Source organism: Rhamphochromis sp. 'chilingali' (assembly GCF_963969265.1).
Source record: "Rhamphochromis sp. 'chilingali' genome assembly, chromosome: 9".
NCBI classification, from domain to species: Eukaryota; Metazoa; Chordata; class Actinopteri; order Cichliformes; family Cichlidae; genus Rhamphochromis; species Rhamphochromis sp. 'chilingali'.
This window is the reverse complement of record NC_137936.1, coordinates 26,716,511-26,741,045: the sequence shown is the minus strand read 5'-3', so window position 1 is coordinate 26,741,045 and position 24,535 is coordinate 26,716,511. Positions and strand designations below refer to the sequence as shown.

General features: G+C 41.1%; 1 protein-coding gene across 2 annotated transcripts in view; it reads right to left on the bottom strand.

The window, feature by feature from the left end:
- Nucleotides 1–2,151: 2,151 nt before the first annotated feature.
- Nucleotides 2,152–24,535, bottom strand: part of raly (RALY heterogeneous nuclear ribonucleoprotein) — a 148,029-nt gene continuing 125,645 nt past the window's right edge. Inside the window, exons 6-8 of one of the 2 annotated variants that reach the window (XM_080892133.1) lie at nt 23,931–24,050; nt 21,114–21,289; nt 2,152–6,421 (exon numbers count right to left, since the gene is read on the bottom strand). In XM_080892133.1, the coding sequence (XP_080748259.1) occupies nt 6,293–6,421; nt 21,114–21,289; nt 23,931–24,050 (425 nt within the window). In that variant the 3' untranslated portion in view covers nt 2,152–6,292. The remainder of the gene's footprint in view (nt 6,422–21,113; nt 21,290–23,930; nt 24,051–24,535) is intronic. The other variant, XM_080892134.1, reaches the window with a different exon arrangement.

Sequence of the window (24,535 nt, the reverse complement as noted above, 5' to 3'; positions counted from 1 at the left end):
CAAGGGCTCAGAGAAGAGCTCGAGAGGATGTGGAGGGTGAAGGTAACGGTGGTCCCCGTGGTAATCGGAGCACTAGGTGCGGTGACTCCCAAGCTAGGCGAGTGGCTCCAGCAGATCCCGGGAACAACATCGGAGATCTCTGTCCAGAAGAGCGCAGTCCTGGGAACAGCTAAGATACTGCGCAGGACCCTCAAGCTCCCAGGCCTCTGGTAGAGGACCCGAGCTTGAAGGATAAACCGCCCACAGGGGCGTGCTGGGTGTTTTTATATATATATATATATATATATTAGGGGTGCAATGATACTCATATCGATATTGATCCGTTCAATACAGTGCTTTCGGTTCAGTACGCATATGTATCGAACAATACAAAATTTTTAATTTATTTTATCAACTTTTCTTCTGACGATGCTGTCTGTGTTGAGAGCTCAGTGGATCTGTTTTCGCCTACTCCGCCTAGGCTGCACTGTCGAGCGCAGATCCACTGAGCGCAGCGCAAGCTAACAAGACAGAAGCTAAGCTCTCCTTGTAACATGGCAAATTGAACCTCCCCCACCCTCATTCAGATCTGGCCTTTGGAACTATTTTGGTCTTCATGTGAAGTATGACCCTGAAGGTAAGTGCGTCATGGACTAAAGTAAAACAGTATGTCGGATGTGCCACGCAATGCAAAATTACATTGGTGGGAACTACTGTGTTAGCGCAGTTAGCTCGTAAACGTGTTGACGCTGTCCAGCCCCACGCACGGGGCGATCCGCGGTAGCTCGTTAACGGAGATTTGCCGTGTTGTGGCGTTAACGTCATTTCAGATTAACGCTGACAGCACTAGTGGGAACACAATGAATATGACTTCAGATTTACTCCGACAGCATCCTAGTGCAAAGACAAGTGGAAGCAGACAAAAACAACAAGCACGCATGCTACAAACTTTACCTGAGTCATTTAGACAGCCGTTAGCACATGATTCTCCTTATGGGGACCTGATATGTTTAATATGCTGCTGAGAATATAGCCCAGAAGAAGCGTATAGTATAGCTTTTATTTTGGAAAGAGCCATTTCTCTGTAATAAACTCTCTTTTCCAAAGATGAGTGATTTCTCGATCAGACAGATTTATTTTTTTATTACTTTGTTGTTTCAGCAACATTAAATTTAAAAACTGTACTTTTGAGTTAAAATATTTATAATTTTAATAAATGACAAATTAAAAAAGCATGAACATTTTTTTGTATCGAAAAAATATCGAACCGTGACACCAAAGTATCAAGCCGAACTGAACTGTGAATTTTGTGTATCGTTGCACCCCTAATATATATATGTATATATGTACACACACACACATACACACACACACACACACACACACACACACACACACACACACACATATATATATATATATATATATATATATATATATATATATATATATATATATATATATATATATACACATATATAACCCTACTGCATTGATTGTGGCTTTGGAAATCAATAATTCCATCAAGAAGCAATCTATTACTGTAACTTTTTGAGTGCCCATTCATGCTTTTAAAATTAATGAATTATTTGCTTTAGCTTTATTCTCGCCTAAAAAGCAGTGTGGGCCCACTGGCTAACATTTTCCCAACAAAAATCTGTTTCAGATGTGAACAATGAGTATTTGTTTTTAATAACTTTGATGGATAAGTACGGTGTGAAATATTATGTTTAAGGGAGTCTGGTCAAATAAAATTTTGATTGGTATACATTCAGTTTATAACACAGCACATTTTCCTTTATGATTAATTATTTGAATTATATATATACAGAAGAGGATTAGGACCATGGGAAAAAAGTGGGGACATCTTTTTTTCAGAATTGTGAGATTAAACTCTGAATTATTTATTTAATTGTTTTTTTTTTCAAATGTACAATCGACATTTTCTCTAAATGCATCACATGCATGCAATGATTTCCGAAATTGGTTGTCAAGTTATGTGAAGAACAGATGCAAAGTGTGAGAGAGAATGGAGAGAATAGCACTGAGGAAAAAAAGCACTGCTTAAGCAATGTTAAGAATGTTAACTTCAGTTTATAAGACTCTGATCCCAAAAGTCCTCAGACAACAATCACAAGTTCCAACCCTTTTATTTACATGTGTTGTAAAGGCCTCCAGCACCCTCAGTGCTGACGGAGTATTCAGTATCATACACAAGTCATTAAAAATAACAGTAAAGCCAACATCAGCATGTAAAAAGCAGACTGGGATGGACTTGACTTTAGGGGCAGGTAGGGGTGGGGAAAATGGGGGAGAAGAGAAGAGAGCCTGAAACAAGAGCCATATACAATTTAAAACACTTTCAATTCATATTCAGTTTTCATTCTAGGATGAGAAGTAAAGACAGAGATCATTGTATAGTCAAACATAGCTCAATTTTACATGACGTGATGGGTAAAAATCTGCAGTAAGGCCTGATTATTCAAGGGTGTTTAATAACCATAAAAACCTTACACAACCTTACACCTTAACAATCAATACGGATCAAACATTAACTGGCTTCCTAATTTACACAATGAAGGGGATATAAATAATATTGTTACTTAAAATAAATACTGTCTCTTCATACATGACATTTAAAGAACATGGTGGTGATTCAGAATGGAAAAAGAAAAAAAAATAGTAGAATGTCCAACAAGAAAAGAGGGGAAAAGTAACAAATTAAATTAAAAGTAACAGATAAATATTTACAATAGATTTGGAAATCTGAAAGTAAGTAATAAAAAAGAATTGAACAGAAGATAAAAAAGATTAAAAAAGCCATCATAAAGGTTCAGAAAGTGAAAGTACAGTGATGAGGCAGTACAGTCATTCAGAGACAAATTTACACCACCAATAAAGAGTGAAAAAAAAATCAATATTCCACCTTTTTATGACCTCTTTCCCTATTTTTCCCTTTACTATAGACACAGACAAAACATCCCAAATACTTTAAACTTTCAAGATTTCTTTGCTACCAGGCAACAGTAATACACTTCCACAATGGAGCTTCTCAAAGCAAAAATGACCAAGTTCTTGAACAGTTACAGCAATGCATGACTGCGTCCCCACATCATTTTAGTTAGGGTTATTCCTGAAACTGGTCCAAAATGAATGACTTACCATAAACACACAAAAAAACAGGTTTTTCAGTAATTGTGTAAATGAATGTTGCTTCTTTTAAACAAAACACAGAGCAGCAAAAATATTCTCAGTGCACTCAAATACATGTTATAAAAACAATGAATCCTTTAATAAAACTATGTAATCAAACTTTTTTTTTCTTGTTTCTGGGTAATAAATGATGTTTTTCCTGACTGTTTCCCGTTGGTAGAGACAATGTGCACTGTACTTTCCAACCTTGGCATTTTTCACCAAAAATCATTTTATGTAATTACTATTTTATGACCAATTAATTACTAGTTAATAGACAGGATCAAAAACAATCTTATAGTGTATATAGTATAATAGACAATAACGTTTAAGATTATATCAACTGTTGTCTGAGACCAGTTTATTGCTGCAGTGTCCGGTTGTTAAGGACTCATTCTGGGCCTCCAACCTCTTGGTTTAAATGACGTCACCATCCAACTTCTACAGTGGGATTATTACTTTATTTGTTGTATAAATTCACTCAGTATTAATAACAAATTTATATCAACTGAGCAATGTGATTAAAATAGTTGTTTTATTCCATAAATGTCAAGTTTTAATATTGTACACTATGTCATTACTCAGTATGAATAAATATGTATTCACTTTAAATAGAAGGGTTTATGGTGGCCTAATGCATAAGAGAGGAATGTACATGTTGTCAGTTTTCTAATGATTTTTTCTGACATTCCATTTATTCAATTAGATTTTTATGACCATTAACCTGGGAATACGCTAGATGAAGCTCTGTTTCATTACAGCTTTAAGACAACATCCCAGGACCCACCACAGCGCATTTCAGAAGCATCCAAGAAGCTGGCGAGGAGGGCATAACGTCAGACACAGGGATGGCATAGAAAATCTGGTCAGTTTTAAAAATATAAAAGACCACCTTGTGACTAAACTGTCGACTTCAAAAGGCATCCAGTGTTACTTAAAGCCTTCGTTGCCCAGCTTCAGACTACATCAGTAGCCTTTTAGAAGCAAAGTGTACTATGCATGTATTTTTGTTTAATTGACTGGATTCTCCATGCTGTTTCTGTGCCCAGCCTCCTGGCCTCCTTATCAGCTTTGTGCAGCTTGATGTGGCCTCTGTAAAAACTAGAGCCGGCACAATTTTAAGTGATGTAGAGCTGCAAGTCTGTTCTGGGATGCTTTGGGATTCACTGGTGTATGTCTTGTGGAATTGCAAGCAATGTCTTGGATGGTTTAATCAACTCAGGTGGCTGCATAGGAGCTGGAATGTGACACAGATAAGTCCAGTGTATTTCAGGGGTTTGTCTTTCTGTAAGCATACTTCCCATAATCCTCTGAGCAAATTTCTTTGTAAAATCATACATGTTGATTAAAACCAATTTGTTTCAAAGACTTTTATATTAGTTGGAGGCTAAAAACCTGAAGTTTGAAAGGGTTTTTCCTAATAGCTAGTATTTTCAGGGCATCAGCCTCAGTTTGTAATGGGACATTGAATTCATTATTTATTTTTTTATTCATTTTAAAATAGAAGCTGAATTTGAAGTGTTAGTCTTTGCTGTAATACTTCCATTTACAGTAAAAATTATAATCTACTGAAAAATGATTGACTGTAGATGTTTTCCAATTTTTCATGTTCCCCTGAGCTACTGTTTACTGATTAAAAGACTCTGGCTTGTGTTATTTTAAATAAGTCACTGTAATTGTATCAATGATGCTACTTAATGATGTCATATTTGTGTAAAATGTGCCAAAAATTGCCAAATAATGATTTCACATGGACAGATATTCACTCCCACTTTAAGTTCTTTTGCATCCCCACTCTGTCACATTACTCGGTTGTACATTACACAGTACTTATCGTACTTATCTTATTATTATGAAACCAAACAAAACCGGGACTGAAAGAATGAAAGTATGCATTTTGATAGTATAATTATTTTTTAATTACATTAAAAATTAGACTTGAAGTAATCCAGTGAGTTGTCTCCACATCCTTTGGGACACAGCAAAAACGTAGAGCTGACTTCAATTTCATCAACAGGTAAAGAAACAGGATGTGAACCGACATTCTTGTTGGTGTCTTGTTGCGATAAATAAAATGTGGCTATTACAGTCTTTCAATCATGGAGGCATGTATGTATGCATGTTCACACATGTGTGAGCATGAATCGCCAAGCATATATATGCCCTTCAGCACTCCATCCATCAGAAACTGTCAAGTAAAATGTTGCTGCTTTGTGTACTTGTCTGGTTAATTTCACATGTTGGTTTATTTGTGTAGAGCCTATACTACCAAGCGACAGTGAATACATGCACATGTGAAATATTTGCTCATCAGCATCTTTTTATGTTGTTTTTTAGTTCATTGCATGATGTTCGGCATTTACCATCCTATTTCCCTTGTAATTTTAGCCCGGCCTGGCAGAACACTGTCACTTGATATTTGGGATTTTATGAGGCTGTAATTGTAACAGAACGATTAGAAAAGTCCTGGTGTGCATGCTTAGATTTGCAAAATGTGACAGATAATCTACGCGTGCTGGGATTTGATTACAAATGTCATTACAAACATACACAGATTGAATACATGACTGATGTAGACATGAACAAATCTCAGTACATATTTGAAGATTTTTTTTACATGTTTACAAATCTGATTACTCGCACACTGATTGAGGTATGCAACTCTCTGCTCAACTCTTGCAAATAATTCTGCAACAATAATAGCCCCCGGGATTTTTTTTACCTTGATATTAAAGAATCTATACTAAAAATAACAATCTCTATATGTTGTCCATTCAGTCATATTTTATGGCCTATAAAGCAGCAGACGGTCTGACAAGCTCCAGCTTTCCCAAAGAGAGCTCTTCTGTGAGTGAATGAACCTGTCAGTTTAAGATGTGTTTTGACAACAGCCTGCTGTCTTTACTATCCCCCTGTTGCTCTGACACAGTGAATCTGGCTCCATCACTAAGTTTTTTTGGGGTTTTTTTTGTCTTCTTTATATCAATGTGTGTGTTTGTGTGCTAGTGTGTGTAATTCATTTTATGCACTCAGGCAGTAACCTGCTGTTTTATTATCTTCCTGTGGCTTGGACAAAGTGTCAAGTATATCTCTTTGCTGTGTTTTTACAGTTTTGTCTGTGTTAGTGAGTGAGCTTGTGAGTCTCATGATCCCTGCTGTTTGATGGTCTTCCTTTTCTGTTCTCTAGTTCTGTCTGTCCAGAGTGCTTTTCTCTCTCTCCCTCTGTCTCTCCTTCCACAGTTCCTAATACCTAAGACAAAGAGGGAAGAATAGTTCACAAAAGTGGTACAAAACAAGCATCGCAAACATCATTATCTCAGAAAAAGTGCATGCAAATTCATCAAAACATTCAGAAACTAAGCAGGGAGTAATGCTATTGCCCCTTGGGGATAAATAAAGTATTTCTGATTCTGATTTATAGTCAGTGGATGTTGCATTAATGTATAGTCCAGTATAAGCTTGGTTGACGAAAGTAAAAAATAATGCATCTTCATAATTACTGCTATTAGTAATTTCCACTGAAAAGATGTCCCAAATTATAGAAACAAAATCATATCAGTGTCACAAATAAAACTAATTAATAACCAAACTCTGTCACAACAATGACTGTGTTGTGTTGTGTTGAGTCTGGGAAACTTAGAAACAGAGCTGAAATAGTATCAAAAATTCAGGGAATCCATGTCAGAAGTATAATTTTCCCGTGGACATGATTGATGGTGGAAAGATCAGGTGTGTAAATCAGACTTGCTGGATATAAAATATTTTAATCTATTTGTGACAGGCTTACTAGCTTTCAGTTATTTATTCTCCTCTATTTACAAAGGAGAAATAGTAGTTAATATGGTGTTATTCTAAATATAGGACAAAGACAAATTACAATACCACATACTAACGACAGTGCCACAGAACACTATAACATGGCTTAAGTCTTATAGGGGACAAATTTGATGATGATTATTATTACTGATTATTTTTATATTATCTTGAACATATCTCCTGTTCTGGTCAATATCTAAAGGTTTGCTTCTAAAACAGTGATACCTAAAAAAATATATAAATAAATAGTAAAATAGTTGTCTGTCATGCTGAAATTTCAGTTGTGTTTTGTTTTTTTCATTACACAGTTGCTTATTTTCATGCTGATGCGTACATTGGAGCCCATATGTGAACAGCATGATGGACACGATGCATAAAATATGACGTGAAGTGAAGTGCTACATCTGCGCAGGGTGCGAGGTACCCTGTGTGTACAAAGGCTTTGATGTGGGAGTGTGGAGAAATTGAAGAAGCTGAACAATGTAAGGCTAATGCAGAAAAGTACTGAAGGTCATCAGCGCTGCTTACATGCACATAAAACTATTAGTGATTTGTGAACTGCTGTCTTGTCTGCTGATAACAAGGCAGTTGTCTTTCTTGTGTGGTGCACAAGGAAGTGTAACCTTTTGCTAGTGACAATGTACATTAATCAGCACGACTGCAGTGAAATTGCTGTTGTTAAATAAGACTAAAACACTGATACGATATGAAAGTACATTTAAAACTATTAAAGGAGAGAATGAGAAGAAAAGGTTAAAAAAAAACATAAAAGAATGTAAAAAAAATGTAATGTGAATGCCTCAATATACTAACTAAACATCTGTATCATAAGTTGTTTGCATTTTGGAAAAGAAAATGCTGATTTGACTAAAGGTAAAATAATCCATCTGTCTTTTAATGTTTTTTTTCTCAAAGTTAGCAAATCTATGATGGACTACTCTGTCATGTGAACTTTAATTGTCAAATAAATTAATAAACAAAACAAAAAATGTTGTAACATAACGAAATCAATGGTGTTCCGTTTAATATTATAAAATAAAAAATATTATAACTCCTCCCTGATTATATAGAACAATGCTGAACATAGAATAATTTCACTTCATGAATTTATATAAAATCAGCATGTCACATCTGTGTTAGAGTTTGATTTGCTTGCTTTACCTTGTCTATCAGTGACCTACTTTGTTTAGACCAGGGGTCGGCAACTCTAGGCACGCGTGCCACAGTTGGCACGCGAAGGGTTAACTGATGGCGCAACCATAGCGTGACTGGCCATCGGGCATTTGCTCGGTGGGCCGATGATTTTTTTTTTTTTTTTTGTAACAATATAAACAATGAAAGGTGGTGGATTGGCCAGATGCTGGCCATGTGTAAAAATAACTCAGTTGTTTGATGGTGGCTATGGCGGAGCTTCCACAGGTTCAGTAAAATTAACAAGTGGTGGAGGCCAGCAGGTGGATGAGGGAGAGGGGAGGCAGGAGGAGGAGAGACCCAAGGCAGCCGCTGGTCCGAGTGTCAGGTGAACTGAACTTCAGGTAAGAAGTTATGACCTGCAATCTATCTGGGTCAGATATAAACCAAGTTTAGTTTATTTTCGTTGTGCTGCCTTTTTACAGTCAGTTACAATAACTCATACTGCGTACTAGCTAGCATGACAGAGTTTCTATACAGCTGGGTGGGTGCTATGATGTTACTGATAGTGAACTTTATTTTATTCATAAGGTTAGTTAGTGGAGTTGCCAACCGTCCCGTAAAAAGACGGAATCGTCCCGCATTCAGAGAAATTATTGCGCGTTTCGTGTTGAACTGAGAAGGGACGCAGTTTGTCTAGGATAGAAAAAGACACAAAGGTGGATTTATTGTGTCGTTACGCAGCACAGCTGCCTCTTCTTCTCTCATTATCTCCCTCTCCTGTTGCTACTTTGATCATGAAACTGATCAATGATCAGCTGATCGGCTTTTCTCTCTTGTTTGTTTATCGCCCACTTTGCGCCAGAAAGAGGAAACCGCTGGTTGTCGCGCTAAACAGCAGCACGTTTAAGCTTGATGAGCTGTTGCTAGAATGTATTTAATATTAATTTCTAGTATCAGCTGATGTTTGCTGGAGCCACAGCTGTAAAAGCTGCTGGTCATGATGTCGGTTTGTATATCTGGTGAGAGGGAAACATGAAGATGAAACCAGGAAATGTCCTTACTGAATCATCAGAGCTGAACAGGTGATGGAGAAACAGGTTTACCTTTTTAGGTGACATGAGTGAGTTGAAGGGAAGTTATGAACTGTTTCTGAGAGACAAATAACACCAGGATCCTTTTCTAAGTACCTGACAGCTGGTAACTGTGCAGGGGCGGGTGTAGCAAAGTGTTGCCAGGGGGGCCAGGTGGGGCATTAACAAGGAAAGGGGGGCACAAAGAAATATTTTCTTATTTTCATTTAAAATGTCGGGCTGTTATTAAATAATTATCTGAATCTTACAACCAAATTTTTTATCTGACATAAAATGTATAGAAATTATACATATACCAACAAGACTGTACATCACTGTCACAACAGCGTTTGTTTTCATTCAAAGGCTTAATGGCTTTAATACCTGGTGGGCCGATCTCTAGTCAAAATGCCTGTTTTTTTTTTGTCCCAGTCCAGCCCTGGGCACGACACGCAGTGAATTAATCTGAGAAGGTGCATCAAAAAACAAATGGCCGCGCCAGCGGTGCACATCGCAAATCAGCTCGCATAGACACATTAGTTGTGCCGCTTCTTAATGACGGTATCTTAGCTAATAACCCCAACTACCAGATTCAACTTGTAATTGGCTAAAAATAACTTAGCCTACTGGTAAGAGGGATGTTGTTAGCTTTCCACACTCCGACACTTCAAAAGCTTCAGGAGCTGTTCGCTCAGCACAGCATCAGCACGCGGAAATACACGAATACATCCGTAGACTCGAGACACAATGCATTTTTGGGACATTCAGGTGTATGGACCAATGTTTTATTTTCTGAACAAACCAGAAATCTTTAATGAGCAGCTAGATTTGTCTCGCATTAACTGGCTGAGTTAATGCTAGTTAATACAACATCGAAGCAGCTGAAATCCACAGCTGTGCGTGTTCATGGAGCTTGCATTTTCACCTGCTGGACATCACTACCTGACAAGTTTAACTGTCTTCAGAACATTGCAGAGGCCTTATTGACAGTATTTGGCTCTACATGTCTGTGTGAGCAGATTTTCTCTCACATGAGTGTCCTCAGGTAGCCGTCTGAATGCTGGACACTCTGAGACCTGTGTCTCTGAGTGGGAGACCAGAGATCACATAACATGTGTGTTAATGTGTATTAACAGACATGCCATATTGGCTTAGTTTATTTTTCTTATCATTGTTGTGAGGAGACCCCAAATAGCATTTGTATTTTCTGTTGTACAGTTCATTTGCTGTTATGGAATTCTTGTTATGGATAAAAAGTGTCTTTTTTTGTTTCAAAATAGCTGATAACTATTCACTGATAGCTGCCAACATCTGCGAACAAATATAATTCTATAAAGTGGTTCTATATATTGTGTAACTGTTCATATAGAGCGTTATTAAATTTATTGCTAATGCAATCATATGGCACACTGACTTCTGAGGAAATTTTAAATGGCACTCGCCATCAGAAAGGTTGCCTATCCCTGGTTTAGACAGTCAGATTTGCTCAAGTAAGATTCTGTAAGCTCTCTTTTTACTGAGATCTGTAGAACTAATCAAGTATAAGCTGAAAGAGACAGTTAAAAATATATACATATGTGCTCATGTTTCATATATTATGCAAAGGCATGTATCAGGATTTATTTAGTAGTGTCTCCAAACAATTTCAGGGAATTCAAATCAAATCAAATCAAATCCATCCATCCATCCATCCATCCATCCATCCATCCATCCATCCATCCATCTTCATCCGCTTTGTCCGGGGCCGGGTCGCGGGGGCAGCAGCCTAAACAAAGAGGCCCAGACCTCCCTCTCCCCAGCCACCTCCTCCAGCTTATCCGGGGGAATACCAAGGCGTTCCCAGGCCAGCCGAGAGATATAATCTCTCCAGCGTGTCCTGGGTCTGCCCCGGGGCCTCCTCCCGGTGGGACATGCCTGGAACACCTCACCCAGGAGGCGCCCAGGGGGCATCCTTGTCAGATGCCCGAACCACCTCAGCTGGCTCCTTTCGATGTGGAGCAGCAGCTGCTCTACTCTGAGCCCCTCCCGGATGGCCGAACTTCTCACCCTATCTCTAAGGGAGAGGCCAGCCACCCTTCGGAGGAAGCTCATTTCTGCCGCTTGTATCCGCGATCTCGTTCTTTCGGTCACTACCCACAGCTCGTGGCCATAGGTGAGGGTAGGGACGTAGATCGACCGGTAAATTGAGAGCTTCGCTTTTACACTCAGCTCCCTCTTCACCACGACGGACCGGTGCAGCGTCCGCATTACTGCAGCTGCAGCCCCAATCCGTCTGTCGATCTCCGGCTCCCTTCTCCCATCACTCGCGAACAAGACCCCGAGATACTTGAACTCCTCCACTTGGGGCAGGAACTCATCCCCAACCCGGAGTGGGCACTCCACCCTTTTCCGGCTGAGAACCATGGCCTCAGATTTGGAGGTGCTGATGCTCATTCCTGCTGCTTCACACTCGGCTGCGAACCGTTCCAGTGCGAGCTGGAGGCCCTCACCCGATGAAGCCAACAGAACCACATCATCTGCAAAAATCAGAGATGAGATTCTGAGGCCACCAAAGCGAAAGCCCTCCGCCACTTGGCTGCGCCTAGAAATCCTGTCCATAAAAATTATGAACAGAACCGGAGACAAAGGGCAGCCCTGGCGGAGCCCATCACCCACCAGGAACGAGTCCGACTTATTGCCGGCAATGCGAACCAAGCTCTTGCAACGGTTGTATAGGGATCGAATGGCCCGTAGCAATGGGCCAGACACCCCATATTCCCGCAACACCTCCCACAGGACACCCCGAGGGACACGGTCGAATGCCTTCTCCAAGTCCACAAAACACATGTAGACTGGTTGGGCAAACTCCCATGCACCCTCAAGTATCCTGGAGAGGATAAAGAGCTGGTCCAGTGTTCCGCGACCAGGACGAAAACCGCATTGTTCCTCCTGTATCCGAGGTTCGACTAACGGACGAACTCTCCTTTCCAGCACCCTGGCATAGACTTTCCCAGGGAGGCTGAGGAGTGTGATCCCCCTGTAGTTGGAACACACCCTCCGGTCCCCTTTCTTAAAGATGGGGACCACCACCCCGGTCTGCCAGTCCACAGGTACTGCCCCTGATCTCCACGCAACATTGCAGAGGCGTGTCAACCAGGACAGCCCTACAACGTCCAGAGCCTTCAGGAACTCGGGGCGGACCTCATCAACACAAACTCATCAAATCAAATCAAATCACTTTTATTGTCACATCACATGTGCAGGTACATTGGTACAGTACATGTGAGTGAAATTCTTGTGTGCGAGCTTCACAAGCAACAGAGTTGTGCAAAATACAATAATGTAAACAAGCAAAATACAAGAATGGCTACATCTGAAACTAATAAATATATGTACAATATATAATAGTATATGCATTTCTGGATGTGTATACTAAATATTTTTCTACGTGTGTGTGTGTGTGTGTGTGTACACATATTTTACAAATTAAATAGAGTAAACAATAAATAAAAAATATAAAATATACAGAGTTGAGACATGTGCAAAACAGTGGCATTACTGTACAGTATGGAGTGCATAATGTTAAAGTTCCAGTAGTGAAGCTGAGGTGTCTATGACGTGTTCAGCAGTCTGATGGCCTGGTGGAAGAAGCTGTCTCTCAGTCTGCTGGTACGGGACCGGATGCTGCAGAACCTCCTTCCTGATGGAAGTAGTCTGAACAGTTTATGGCTGGGGTGACTGGAGTCCTTGATGATCCTCCCCGCTTTCCTCAGGCACCGCTTCCTGTAGATGTCTTGGAGGGAGGGAAGCTCACCTCCAATTATCCGTTCAGAGCACCGCACTACTTGCTGGAGAGCTTTGCAGTTGTAGGCGGTGCTGTTGCCATACCAGGTGGTGATGCATCCAGTGAGGATGCTCTCAATGGCACAGTGATAGAAGGTCCTGAGGATGCGAGGGCTCATGCCGAATCTTTTCAGTCTCCTGAGAAAGAAGAGGCGCTGCTGCGCCTTCTTCACTGTTTTGTTTGTGTGTACTGACCACGTAAGATCCTCAGCCAGGTGTACACCAAGGAACCGGAAGCTGCTCACTCTCTCCACAGCAGCGCCGTTGATGGTGATGGGGGTGTGTACTTCTCTGCACCTCCGGAAGTCCACTATCAACTCCTTTGTCTTTGCGACGTTGAGGGTGAGATGGTTGTCTTGACACCAGTGGGTCAGGGCGCTGACCTCCTGCCTGTAAGCCGTCTCATCACCATTGGTGATAAGACCCACCACTGTAGTGTCGTCCGCAAACTTCACAATGATGTTGGAGTTGTTAGTGGCTGTGCAGTCGTAGGTGTAGAGTGAGTATAGGAGAGGGCTCAGTACACACCCCTGTGGAGCACCAGTGTTCAGTGTGATGGGGGATGAGGTGATGCTGCCCAGTCTGACCACTTGGCGTCTGTCAGACAGGAAGCTAAGGATCCAGCTGCAGAGGGAGCGGCTCAGTCCTAGATCCTGCAGTTTCCTGTCCAGCTTCGAGGGAACGATGGTATTGAATGCTGAGCTGTAATCTACAAACAGCATTCTCACATAGGTGTCTCTCTTCTCCAGGTGTGACAGGGAAGTATGTAGTGTCAGGGCTATGGCATCATCAGTGGACCTGTTGTGGCGGTATGCGAACTGTAGAGGGTCCAGTGAGTCGGGTAGTGCAGAGCAGATGAAGTCCCTGACCAGCTTCTCGAAGCATTTGCTTACGATGGGGGTCAGGGCTACAGGTCGCCAGTCGTTCAATGAGGAGATGGTGGAGGATTTGGGTACAGGGACGATGGTGGCCATTTTGAAGCAGGCTGGGACTACAGACAGAGAGAGGGAAAGGTTGAAGATGTGCGTGAACACTCCAGCCAGCTGAGCCGCGCATGACTTGAGGACGCGGCTGGGAATCTCGTCCGGACCAGTAGCTTTGTGTGCGTTCACCTTCCTGAAGCACTTCCGCACATCCTCCTCAGACACAGTGTGCGCACTGACGTCATCCGCGGTGCGCACACTGTCCGGTCTCATGGTGTTCGCTGTGTCGAATCTAGCGTAGAATACGTTTAGATCCTCACACAGAGAGGCCGTGGTCTGCGGTGTGCTGGTTTTCCCTCTAAAGTCTGTGATCGTGTTTAGTCCCTGCCACATACTCCGAGGGTTGTCAAACTGTTGCTCCACCCTGTCCCTGTACTCACGTTTGGCTGCTTTGATCGTCTTCCGGAGTTGGTAATGTGCGTGTTTGTAGTCCGATGTGTTCGCGGAGGCAAAGGCGGTGCTCCGTGCCGCGAGAACATCTCCGTTGATCCAGGGTTTTTGATTTGGGAAGGATTTAACTGTTCTGGATGGGACGACATCTTCCACGCATTTCCTGATAAATCCGCAGACTGAGTCTGTGTACTCATCAATGTCCCTAGCAGCCACGTGAAACATTTCCCAGTCCGCGTGATCAAAACAGTCCCACAGCGCAGACTCCGATTGGTCCGTCCAACAGTGCACCGCCCTCCGGGTTGGAGCTTCCTGTTTCAGCTTCTGCCTGTAGGCGGGCAGGAGCAGGATGGAGCGGTGATCTGATTGGCCGAATGGGGCGCGGGGGAGGGCTTTGCATGCTGTGTCAACACTCGGATCCAGATGTAAGAATTTCTAAGATGACAAAAACGCTACTCTCGCAGGAATACAAGTATGAGGATCACTACACGGTGTAAACACTGTTCTCATATTTATTATGTTGAATATTGTTATAAGGTGGAGTGGTGGTTAGCCCTCCTGCCCCACAGCAAAAAGATCCTGGGTTCAATCTGGCTGCAGCCTTTGTGTGGATTTTGAATGTTCTTGCTGTGTCTGCATGGGTTCGCTCTGTGTACTGCAGCTTCCCACAGCCCAAAAACATGCATAGTGTTAGGTCAGTTGGAGAGTCCAAATTGCCCGTAGATGTGAATGTGTACAGTGAATGCCTCTCGATGTGTTACCCCTGTGACAGATTGGTGACCTGTCCATGGTTGTACCCGTTTGGCTGTTGAGATAGGTAACCCTTAATTGGGTAAGTGTAAGAAAATGCCTGGAATAATGTTATACAGATATACTGTACACTGTGTTCTCACCAAAGCAGTACTCATGTAGAGGAACATGTCTGTATACTGGCTCCAAAACCACACATGAATCTAAATATACAGTTACAGCTGGTCATATATGTTATGATGTGGTAGATAATGTGCAGGTAAATCAAAAGAAAGACAGAAAAATAAATAGCATAGAGTGCCACACTGTTTCCCTCATATACAACAATATACAGTAATGTCTGTGTAACTACACATAGTCAGTGCAGGCTGCAGAAATTGGGGATTAAACCATGTAACATTATAAGGACCTGGGCTTATTCAAATCCACAGCTTTAAATTTATGTTGTTAACCATGGATGTTTTCAGTCACTCGTATATTTACGAAGGCACGCAAGAGACTGTGCTGTGTGTATGAGTGTGTGTGTACATTTGAACAGTGCTATGTGTTATTTTCATAACTTCTTGCCCTAAGCCTGCACAAATTGCAAATTTCCTCCGCTCTTATGAGAAAACAGTTTCACATTGTTCAGATTTTCCATCTTTTTAATATTATTTCTGACTCCTTTTATATACTTTGACCACTGTCACATTTAAGGTGCTTTTAAAATGCCATCGGCCCTTTAACTTAATATCATCATTCATTTACTGGACTGGACTGGACTGGCGAGTTCAAAAGCAACACTTGTTGAGGTGGGTGAGTTTACTCAGCGGAGCTCCCAGTGAATCTGATCAAACTATTTCTGAATCAAAAGCCTAGTTCTCAGTGACATTTATGGAATTTTACATGACTAGTGCAAAGCTTTTGTTTGGTAATTTCTAGTAAGTTCATCTGGTTGAACTAGATGAAGTCCAGACTGACTATGACTTGCCTCTTCAAAGCATTTCAGACATTTTGCCTCCGAGTCTTAAAACACTCAATCTTTAGAACTGAAAATCTGGTAGTGACTGGAATTGTTTGTTCCAAACATGATTAGCTACCCCCAGGTTATTTCAAAGTTGTTTGATAAATGGGAACTGAATGTGTCTGCCATGTTTTGCACGAATCCTCATTGTACACAATTGAGAATCACAATAATGCAACACAAATCTACAAAAATACTGAACTTTAAATTTTTTTCTTTAAACAAATCTTTGTGGCTTAGCAATTTGCTCATCCAATAATGAACTAAACTCTTAAGTATGACTTTGCTGGTACATTTTTATCGTTTTTTTTTTTTTTACTGAATGGAACACAAACGTAATACATTAAAGAAAGAACAGAATATCAACCAAGAGTCAAAACACACACAATACTGATTACATGTGTTCAAGTTTTTGTTATTATGGAAAATTTTAGGACAAAATAAGGAACTGAAAACGTGAATATAATTAGCATTTCACATGATAGATTTTTCTTATTCTTTATTACAAATTGTGTCATCTGTAGCTAAATTATGTTTGGGAAATTACTAGCATTTAAGCTCCACAGCTTAAAAGGCATTACATTTTGGAATAAGTATAGTATATCAGATACATTTTGGTCCAGTTGTCACATACTGATGCATAATAGGGATCCCACTGAATTACTTAACGAGTATGTTGCGGGTATAACATTTTTCAGCATATCTCACAGAGTGCAGCAGAAACCCCTCTACATCCTAAATCAACACAGTGAGACCTTGGACACATTTCTTCCACTCACGATGCCACTGTTCTAGCACTTTTAAAGTTAAAAAAAAAAACAATGTAGGAGAAGTCTGTTGCATGTGAAAAACGTTTGCCTTCTGACACAGTAAAAGTTCAGAAAGGGTATATTTTAACTCAAAGAATGACCTTTTCCTAAGCCTTTCTCAGTTTTTGTACCTTAACATAACTACAAGAGTAGACTACGAAAAGTAAAATCAAAACAAAACTAGATAATTAAAAACAAAGTTTTAGACACAAGGATGCCTTCTGGGTTTGGATTTTATACCACAAACTCCACTGAGTTCCTCGTTTGGACATTTGTTCATTTTTATACTACTTCTTTTGACAAGATTTTACTGTGCATAATGAGAAATTACACTAACGTGTCCTTAACAAGCAGCATAAGCGATGTGTATGGGCTGAGAGAGTATTGCATTGCAGCTTGCTCTGTCAGCTGCCTGTTACATACAGTAGCTTGCAAAAGTATTTGGCCCCCTTGAACTTTTACACATTTTGTCACATTACAGCCACAAACATGAATCAATTTTATTGGAATTCCACGTGAAAGACCAATACAAAGTGGTGTACACGTGAGAAGTGGAACGTAAATCATACATGATTCCAAACATTTTTTACAAATAAATACCGTATTTTCACGACCATAAGACGCACTGTACTAAAAGGCGCAGTCTCAGTTATGTGTGCCATTACTGTATTTAACACACACATAAGGCGCACTGGATTATAGGGCGCATACAAGTACCGTATGCGTATTTAAAAATAAAGCGGGAGCAAACCTGAGTTCGGTACCTTACTCACATTTTTATTACCAGTAATCGTCATCATCAACAACACACAAGCATACAAGTGTGCGTATTTAAAAATAAAGCAGGAGCAAAACGAAGTTTGGTACTCACATTTTTATCATCAAACCCATGGAAGTCCTCATCCTCTGTGTCTGAATTGAACAGCTGCGCTAAATCTCCATCAAACATGCCAGGTTCACTTTCTTCACTGTCAGAGTCACTTTCCGTGCCGTGCAGCTCCTCGGAAATGATGCCGGCTTTTGTGAAAGCTCGAACAACAGTGCCAGCAGACATGTTAGCCCAAGCATCTACAATCCATTGGCAAATTGTGGCGTAACTCGCCCGGCGCTGCCTTCCACTCTTGGTGAAACTGTGGTCCCCATCGGTCATCCATCGCTCCCAGGCCACTCGCAGCCTTACTTTGAACAGGCGGTTCACACCGATGTCCAGCGGTTGGAGTTCCTTTGTCAGGCCTCCCGGAATGACAGCAAGCTCACAGTTCATTTGTTTCACTAGTTTTTTCACATCGGCTGTGAGATGGGCACGCATAGAGTCACAGATTAAGAGCGATGGTGATGCGTGGAAAAAAACCCACCTGGTCTCCTTACATACACCTCCCTCAGCCACTCTTTCATCATTTCCTCATCCATCCAGCCCTTTTCATTTGCCTTAATGATGATTCCTGCTGGAAACTTCTCTTTAGGCAAAGTCTGTCGCTTAAAAATCACCATAGGCGGCAGTTTCTGTCCATTAGCATGGCAGCCAAACACAACAGTGAAAGAAGATTTTTCGTGCCCCGTTGTGCGTATCGCTACCGTGCTGGTCCCCTTCTTCTCCACAGTGTGACTCACCGGGATGTCAAAAGTGAGCGGGACCTCGTCCATGTTAGTGATGTGGCTGGGCTGGATGTGTTTGTCGCCGATGTGTTTGCTGCAGTAGGAGCGGAAGATGGCCAGCTTTTCCTTATAATCCGCTGGAAGTTGCTGCGCTACCGTAGTCCTGGTCCGGATGGAAAAATGGCACCGTTTCATAAAAAGTGAAAGTGAAACTGCTTTTAGCCGAATGGTGACCGTCGAAACGCTTCTCCCGCTCGTTCTTTGCTCGATGATCCACCGCTCGAGTCTTTCCTCCAACTCGGGCCACCTCGCCTTATGTCCGCGGAAACTCAGCTGCGTTTTCTTGACCTGCCGGAGCTTGTTTTCTAGCTTCCTCCATTTGCGAACCATCGATTCGTTAATCTTAAATTCTCTCGCCGCTGCTTGATTTCCATGTTCCTCCGCGTAGCTGATGGCCTTCAGTTTAAACTGTGCTTCGTAAGCGTGTCTCTTTGCCATTTTCAGGGTTGCGCCCACACTTCACCCTTTAGCGTTCTCATGGTGTTCTCTACTACGTCCTCCTTACAACACACAGGGCGCACTGCGCTATAGGGCGCGCCGTACTTTTTGAAGAAAATCTAAGACTTTTAAGTGCGCCTTATGGTCGTGAAAATACGGTAACTGCAAAGTGGGGTGTGCGTAATTATTCAGCCCCCTTTGATCTGAGTGCAGTCAGTTGCCTATAGGCATTCCCTGATGAGTGCTAATGACTAAATAGAGTGCACCTGTGTGTAATCTAATGTCAGTACAAATACAGCAGCTCTGTGACGGCCTCAGAGGTTGTCTAAGAGAATATTGGGAGCAACAACACCATGAAGTCCCAGACAGGTCAGGGATAAAGTTATTGAGAAATTTAAAGGAGGCTTAGGCTACAAAAAGATTTCCCAAGCCTTGAACATCCCACGGAGCACTGTTCAAGCAATCATTCAGAAATGGAAGGAGTATGGCACAACTGTAAACCTACCAAGACAAGGCCGTCCACCTAAACTCACAGGCCAAACAAGGAGAGTGCTGATCAGAAATGCAGCCAAGAGGCCCATGGTGACTGTGGACGAGCTGCAGAGATCTACAGCTCAGGTGGGGGAATCTGACCATAGGACAACTATTAGTCGTGCACTGCACAAAGTTGGCCTTTATGGAAGAGTGGCAAGAAGAAAGCCATTGTTAACAGAAAACCATAAGAAGTTTGCAGTTTGCCACAAGCCATGTGGGGGACACAGCAAACATGTGGAAGAAGGTGCTCTGGTCAGATGAGACCAGAGCACATAGGAGTTGAGACCAAAATGCAAAACGCTATGTGTGGTGGAAAACTAACACTGCACATCACTCTGAACACACCATCCCCACTGTCAAATATGGTGGTGGCAGCATCATGCTCTGGGGGTGCTTCTCTTCAGCAGGGACAGGGAAGCTGGTCAGAGTTGATGGGAAGATGGAAGGAGCCAAATACAGGGCAGTCTTGGAAGAAAACCTCTTGGAGTCTACAAAAGACTTGAGACTGGGGTGGAGGTTCACCTTCCAGCAGGACAACGACCCTAAACATAAAGCCAGGGCAACAATGGAATGGTTTAAAACAAAACATATCCATGTGTTAGAATGGCCCAGTCAAAGTCCAATCGAGAATCTGTAGCAAGATCTGAAAACTGCTGTTCACAAGCGCTGTCCATCTAATCTGACTGAGCTGGAACTGTTTTGCAAAGAAGAATGGGCAAGGATTTCAGTCTCTAGATGCGCAAAGCTGGTAGAGACAGACACCAAAAGACTGGCAGCTGTAATTGCAGCAAAAGGTGGTTCTACAAAGTATTGAATAATTACGCACACCCCACTTTGCAGTTATTTATTTGTAAAAAATGTTTGGAATCGTGTATGATTTTCGTTCCACTTCTCACGTGTACACCACTTTGTGTTGGTCTTTCACGTGGAATTCCAATAAAATTGATTCATGTTTGTGGCTGTAATGTGACAAAATGTGTAAAAGTTCAAGGGGGCCGAATACTTTTGCAAGCCACTGTATGCCTGACTATGAGATAATAAGACAGAAGGAAAGGGTCAGTGCTTCCTTTTCTCCTTGAACAACTCCTATGAATCCAAACCACCCATGACTCTCTCTCTCTCTATATATATATATACATATATATAGTGGGATGGACTGTAATTTTGTTCTATTTATTATTTTTTTGTCATTCAGTTTAAATGTGTTTAAAATCCTGCAGTTCCAACAGAAGCTCTAAATCTATGTAGTATCAGTGTAAAATAATAAGATGCATGTAATGCAGGGAAAATGATAGAAGATACTCTGATGATTGCAGTTCTGTCTGTAATATTGTAGGATATTTACCTATATATAAGGCATCTTGTAATGACTGTTATTATAAACTGATACTGTTTAAATATAACTGAATTATGTTGATGAAAATGAACTAATTAGGGCTCAAATGGTTGAATCCTGCACTAAAATCATCTTTGTGTGAATAAGAAGTCTCGACTTAGGTTACCGCAGATCACACTACTGTTTGTCACATTAACTCACCATATGGTTGTGGGTGTCATCCTGTGTGTGCTCTCCCTCCTCCTCTTCTTCATCTTCCTCCTCCTCTTCAGCTTCGCTGTTCTGTCTCTGCTCATCCTCATCTTCAAGCTCTGAACTTGATTCCTCCCCTCCCTGCCATGCCTCCTCACTCTTGCACTCCTCTGTATTGATCAAATCTGCATGAACGCGAACACACACAAGAAACCCAAACGTGAGATGGACATGTCGCAACTGCGAAAACTGTAGATCAGATTTTACAAATGCTGATGATCCATGTCTTTGAGGAAAGAAAACACGGCCGTCCTCACGGGGTAATCTGATTTGAAAATAGGCCTCATGGGATAATAAAGAAAGAATGGAAATTCAATCCAGAATGAAGGAGTAATTTTTGTTTGCTTTGCTTTTTTGCAGGATAACAGTTCAATGGTCTTAGTCAGGCAAGTGCTATTGTTACTACCCCTCTTGCAGTAAATCAAATCAAGAGACATCTTCATGTAAGTACAGAAAGTGAGTAAGCATCAGTAATCTTGTTAAAACAAATGGATTATGGTTCCAGCCATCCTTAGCAACTTTCCTCTTGTGCATAGGCCGAATCTATGGAAAAGAGCAAAAGCAGGCTTCAGAATTGTTTGGCAAAGTTTCAAAGGTGGGCTGCCATTCAGAAATCTGGAATCAGGCAACACAGACACTAACATTTTTGTGTTTCTAAAGCTGCATCCCAGACTCCTCGTACGGATACAAGTCAACTGTTTCTGATTTCTTCTCATCTTGGACTTGCTTGCTTGTGCCGTTGCATTTCTTACGTTTTTTTTATTATTATTATTATTATTATTATTTATAGTCAGTATTGTAATCACATTTTGGTACAGTTTTTACTGCAGTGATTAGTCCTTTTGACCAATTCGGTCCTTTTAACGATTCTTTGTTCATGTTTTTTTCTCTCTAAATTTTTCCAATATAAAGGCCGATGGTTATTTTATCAACACTTACCATTACTTTGTTTAGTTGAGCGGTGAAGTAGAAAATCGTTTATAAGGCTTTGATTTATACTGTATGCATGGCCTAGTGAGGTTATTTGAAAATAACACATGATGTTGATTCAAAGCATTCAACTTGTGTTTGTTGGCTATCCACTGAAATTCTCAATATGAAGTCCAAGGAGAGGTTGATGCCAGGGAAGGAGCCAATTCTTAGGCTGAAAACACAAAATGGACTATCAGGAAGATAGCAAAAAACTTTACATTTGGCCAGATTAACAATGTGATACATTTTAAAGGAGAAATAATTCACTGGCCAGCTCAGTGAGACCAGAAAGCCTGAAAGACCACAGAAGACAACTGAAGTGGATGATCAAAGAATTTCCTTTCCCTTTCCTCTTTCCTCGGTTAAGAAAAAACCTTCACAACACCTAGTCAAGTCAAAAACAGTCTTGAGGGTGAAGGCATTGTTGTCTCCAATGAGAATTCAGCTTTAAATACAGAGGGTTTACAACAAGCTGCAAACTGCTGGTTATGCAGAAGAAAAAGCCTTCACACCCCAGAGACAAAACCAAACAAAAAAAACATGTTTGGACAGATGAAACCAAGAATCATGGGAAGAAAAAAGTATGGAGAAGGGAAAAAAACATCTCATGATCATAAGCATGGAGGATACAGTTTTCTGGAAGTGAATCACTAGATTTTATGATTGGAGTAACAGGATGAATTCTGAAGTGTACAAGGCTATACGCTCAACTCAAATCCAGCCAAACGCTGGAAAACTGAAATGGACAGCACTTCACAATACAAACGAAAAATGACCAAACGCAGAAAAACGAGAAGGTGGAAAGAGGTGAGTGAGGAAAACAAACACAAACAAACTGGGGCCATGCGTTGTGTGGAGCTCCCTGTAATCTAGGCCTATTTAAGCTTAACTAAGCGAGGGTTAGTTAGAGGGATCCAGTCCTAACCATAAGCTTTATGCAAAAGAGGAACGATTCAAATGCTGTGATTACTCTGGAAGTAGAAAAAGTCCCATTACATCTGAGTTCCACCATTGCTCCCTTCACAAACTGTGGCTGCCAGGAAAATATTTTTATTTGTTTTACTAATTCTGATTCCTGAAGAGGACAGACTCCAAGGTTGGTTGGAAACACCAAAAAGCAAACAAACAAACAAACTGTGCTCTAACCTTGATACTGGTGATCTTGAGCAGCTTTCTCAGTAAGCACACAAATATTACTAAATTTAATGGCCCCTCATATAATATGTGTATGGAAATGTTCTTATGATGTGAAAAAAAAAAAGAGTCTGCATGCAAAATTGCTCAGTTTTATGACACGTGCACACCGGCCAATTTTTGTCTTACCGCCATGTGTATGTTAGTAAATAAGACTCATTTTAAATCAGAAGGCTCATGCTCGCTGTCTCCAGTCTGCATACTATTTGTTTACCAGCTAGACCCCCTTTGCTCTATACAAGAAACAAGTTTGCTTGGAGGTGAAGTGGAAACAATGTTGATATAAGAGAAAAGGCTGCACTAAGACACAAAAGAAAGAAGAAAAATAACAGATACAAATAATGGTTTCCAAGGTTCAAGGAAGACCTATACAGTTCAATGACTGATTTTACTCAGCTAGTGCAAAATCGCAGGGACAAAGTCAAGGCCCCTTGAAAATGAGGTAATTGTTTGCATTTGTTTAGTTGACCATTACTATTTTACTACTGTTTAACTCTGATTAGCATAATCAGAGTGTGCACTGGTTTTGTAGAGTTCCAATTCCTTGAATGATTTCATTTATAATGTAAGGTATGTATGTGTGTGGGGTGGGGGTGTCACCTGTGGCAGCTATGTGTGGGTCTTCTGTGATCTGCTCCAGTCTGCCCAGCAAAGCCTCGATGTTGGCTTTAATCTGAGTCAACTCTGACTTTATCGCCTGAAGCTCTGTGCCTTTCACTGCTGATAGAGAGACACAGACAAACATAGACAGAGGGGAGGGAGGTGAGAGGGGATGTAAGTGTCCATGTCCTGATTGATAAGCCTGCAAAGAAAGCAGTGGATCCACACACTTTTAAACATTCTCTATTGTTTAAATTATCTTTTTTCCTTTTATGACAGTAACATGTCTTTCATTTTTGATCCTATTTTGAAGCTTCATTTGCGCCTTTTTTCCTTTAAAAAAGTGCCCCCCCCCCCCCCCCCTAAACATTTAGATTCTCTTTGATTTGATCTCATATCTCATATTTCTAAGCAGGCAATACAAAACTTTTGCTAAGCTCCTTTAATGAAAGCTGGACGTCTGCACTTTAATCACATCCTGATCGTTTGATTTAAAATCCATGGCGGTGATGTACAACGACAAAACTGTACAAGAAATGTGTCACTGTCTCCAAAGTTATGGCCCTGGCTACATCAGGTCCCTCTTCTGATCGCTTTGATGGAAA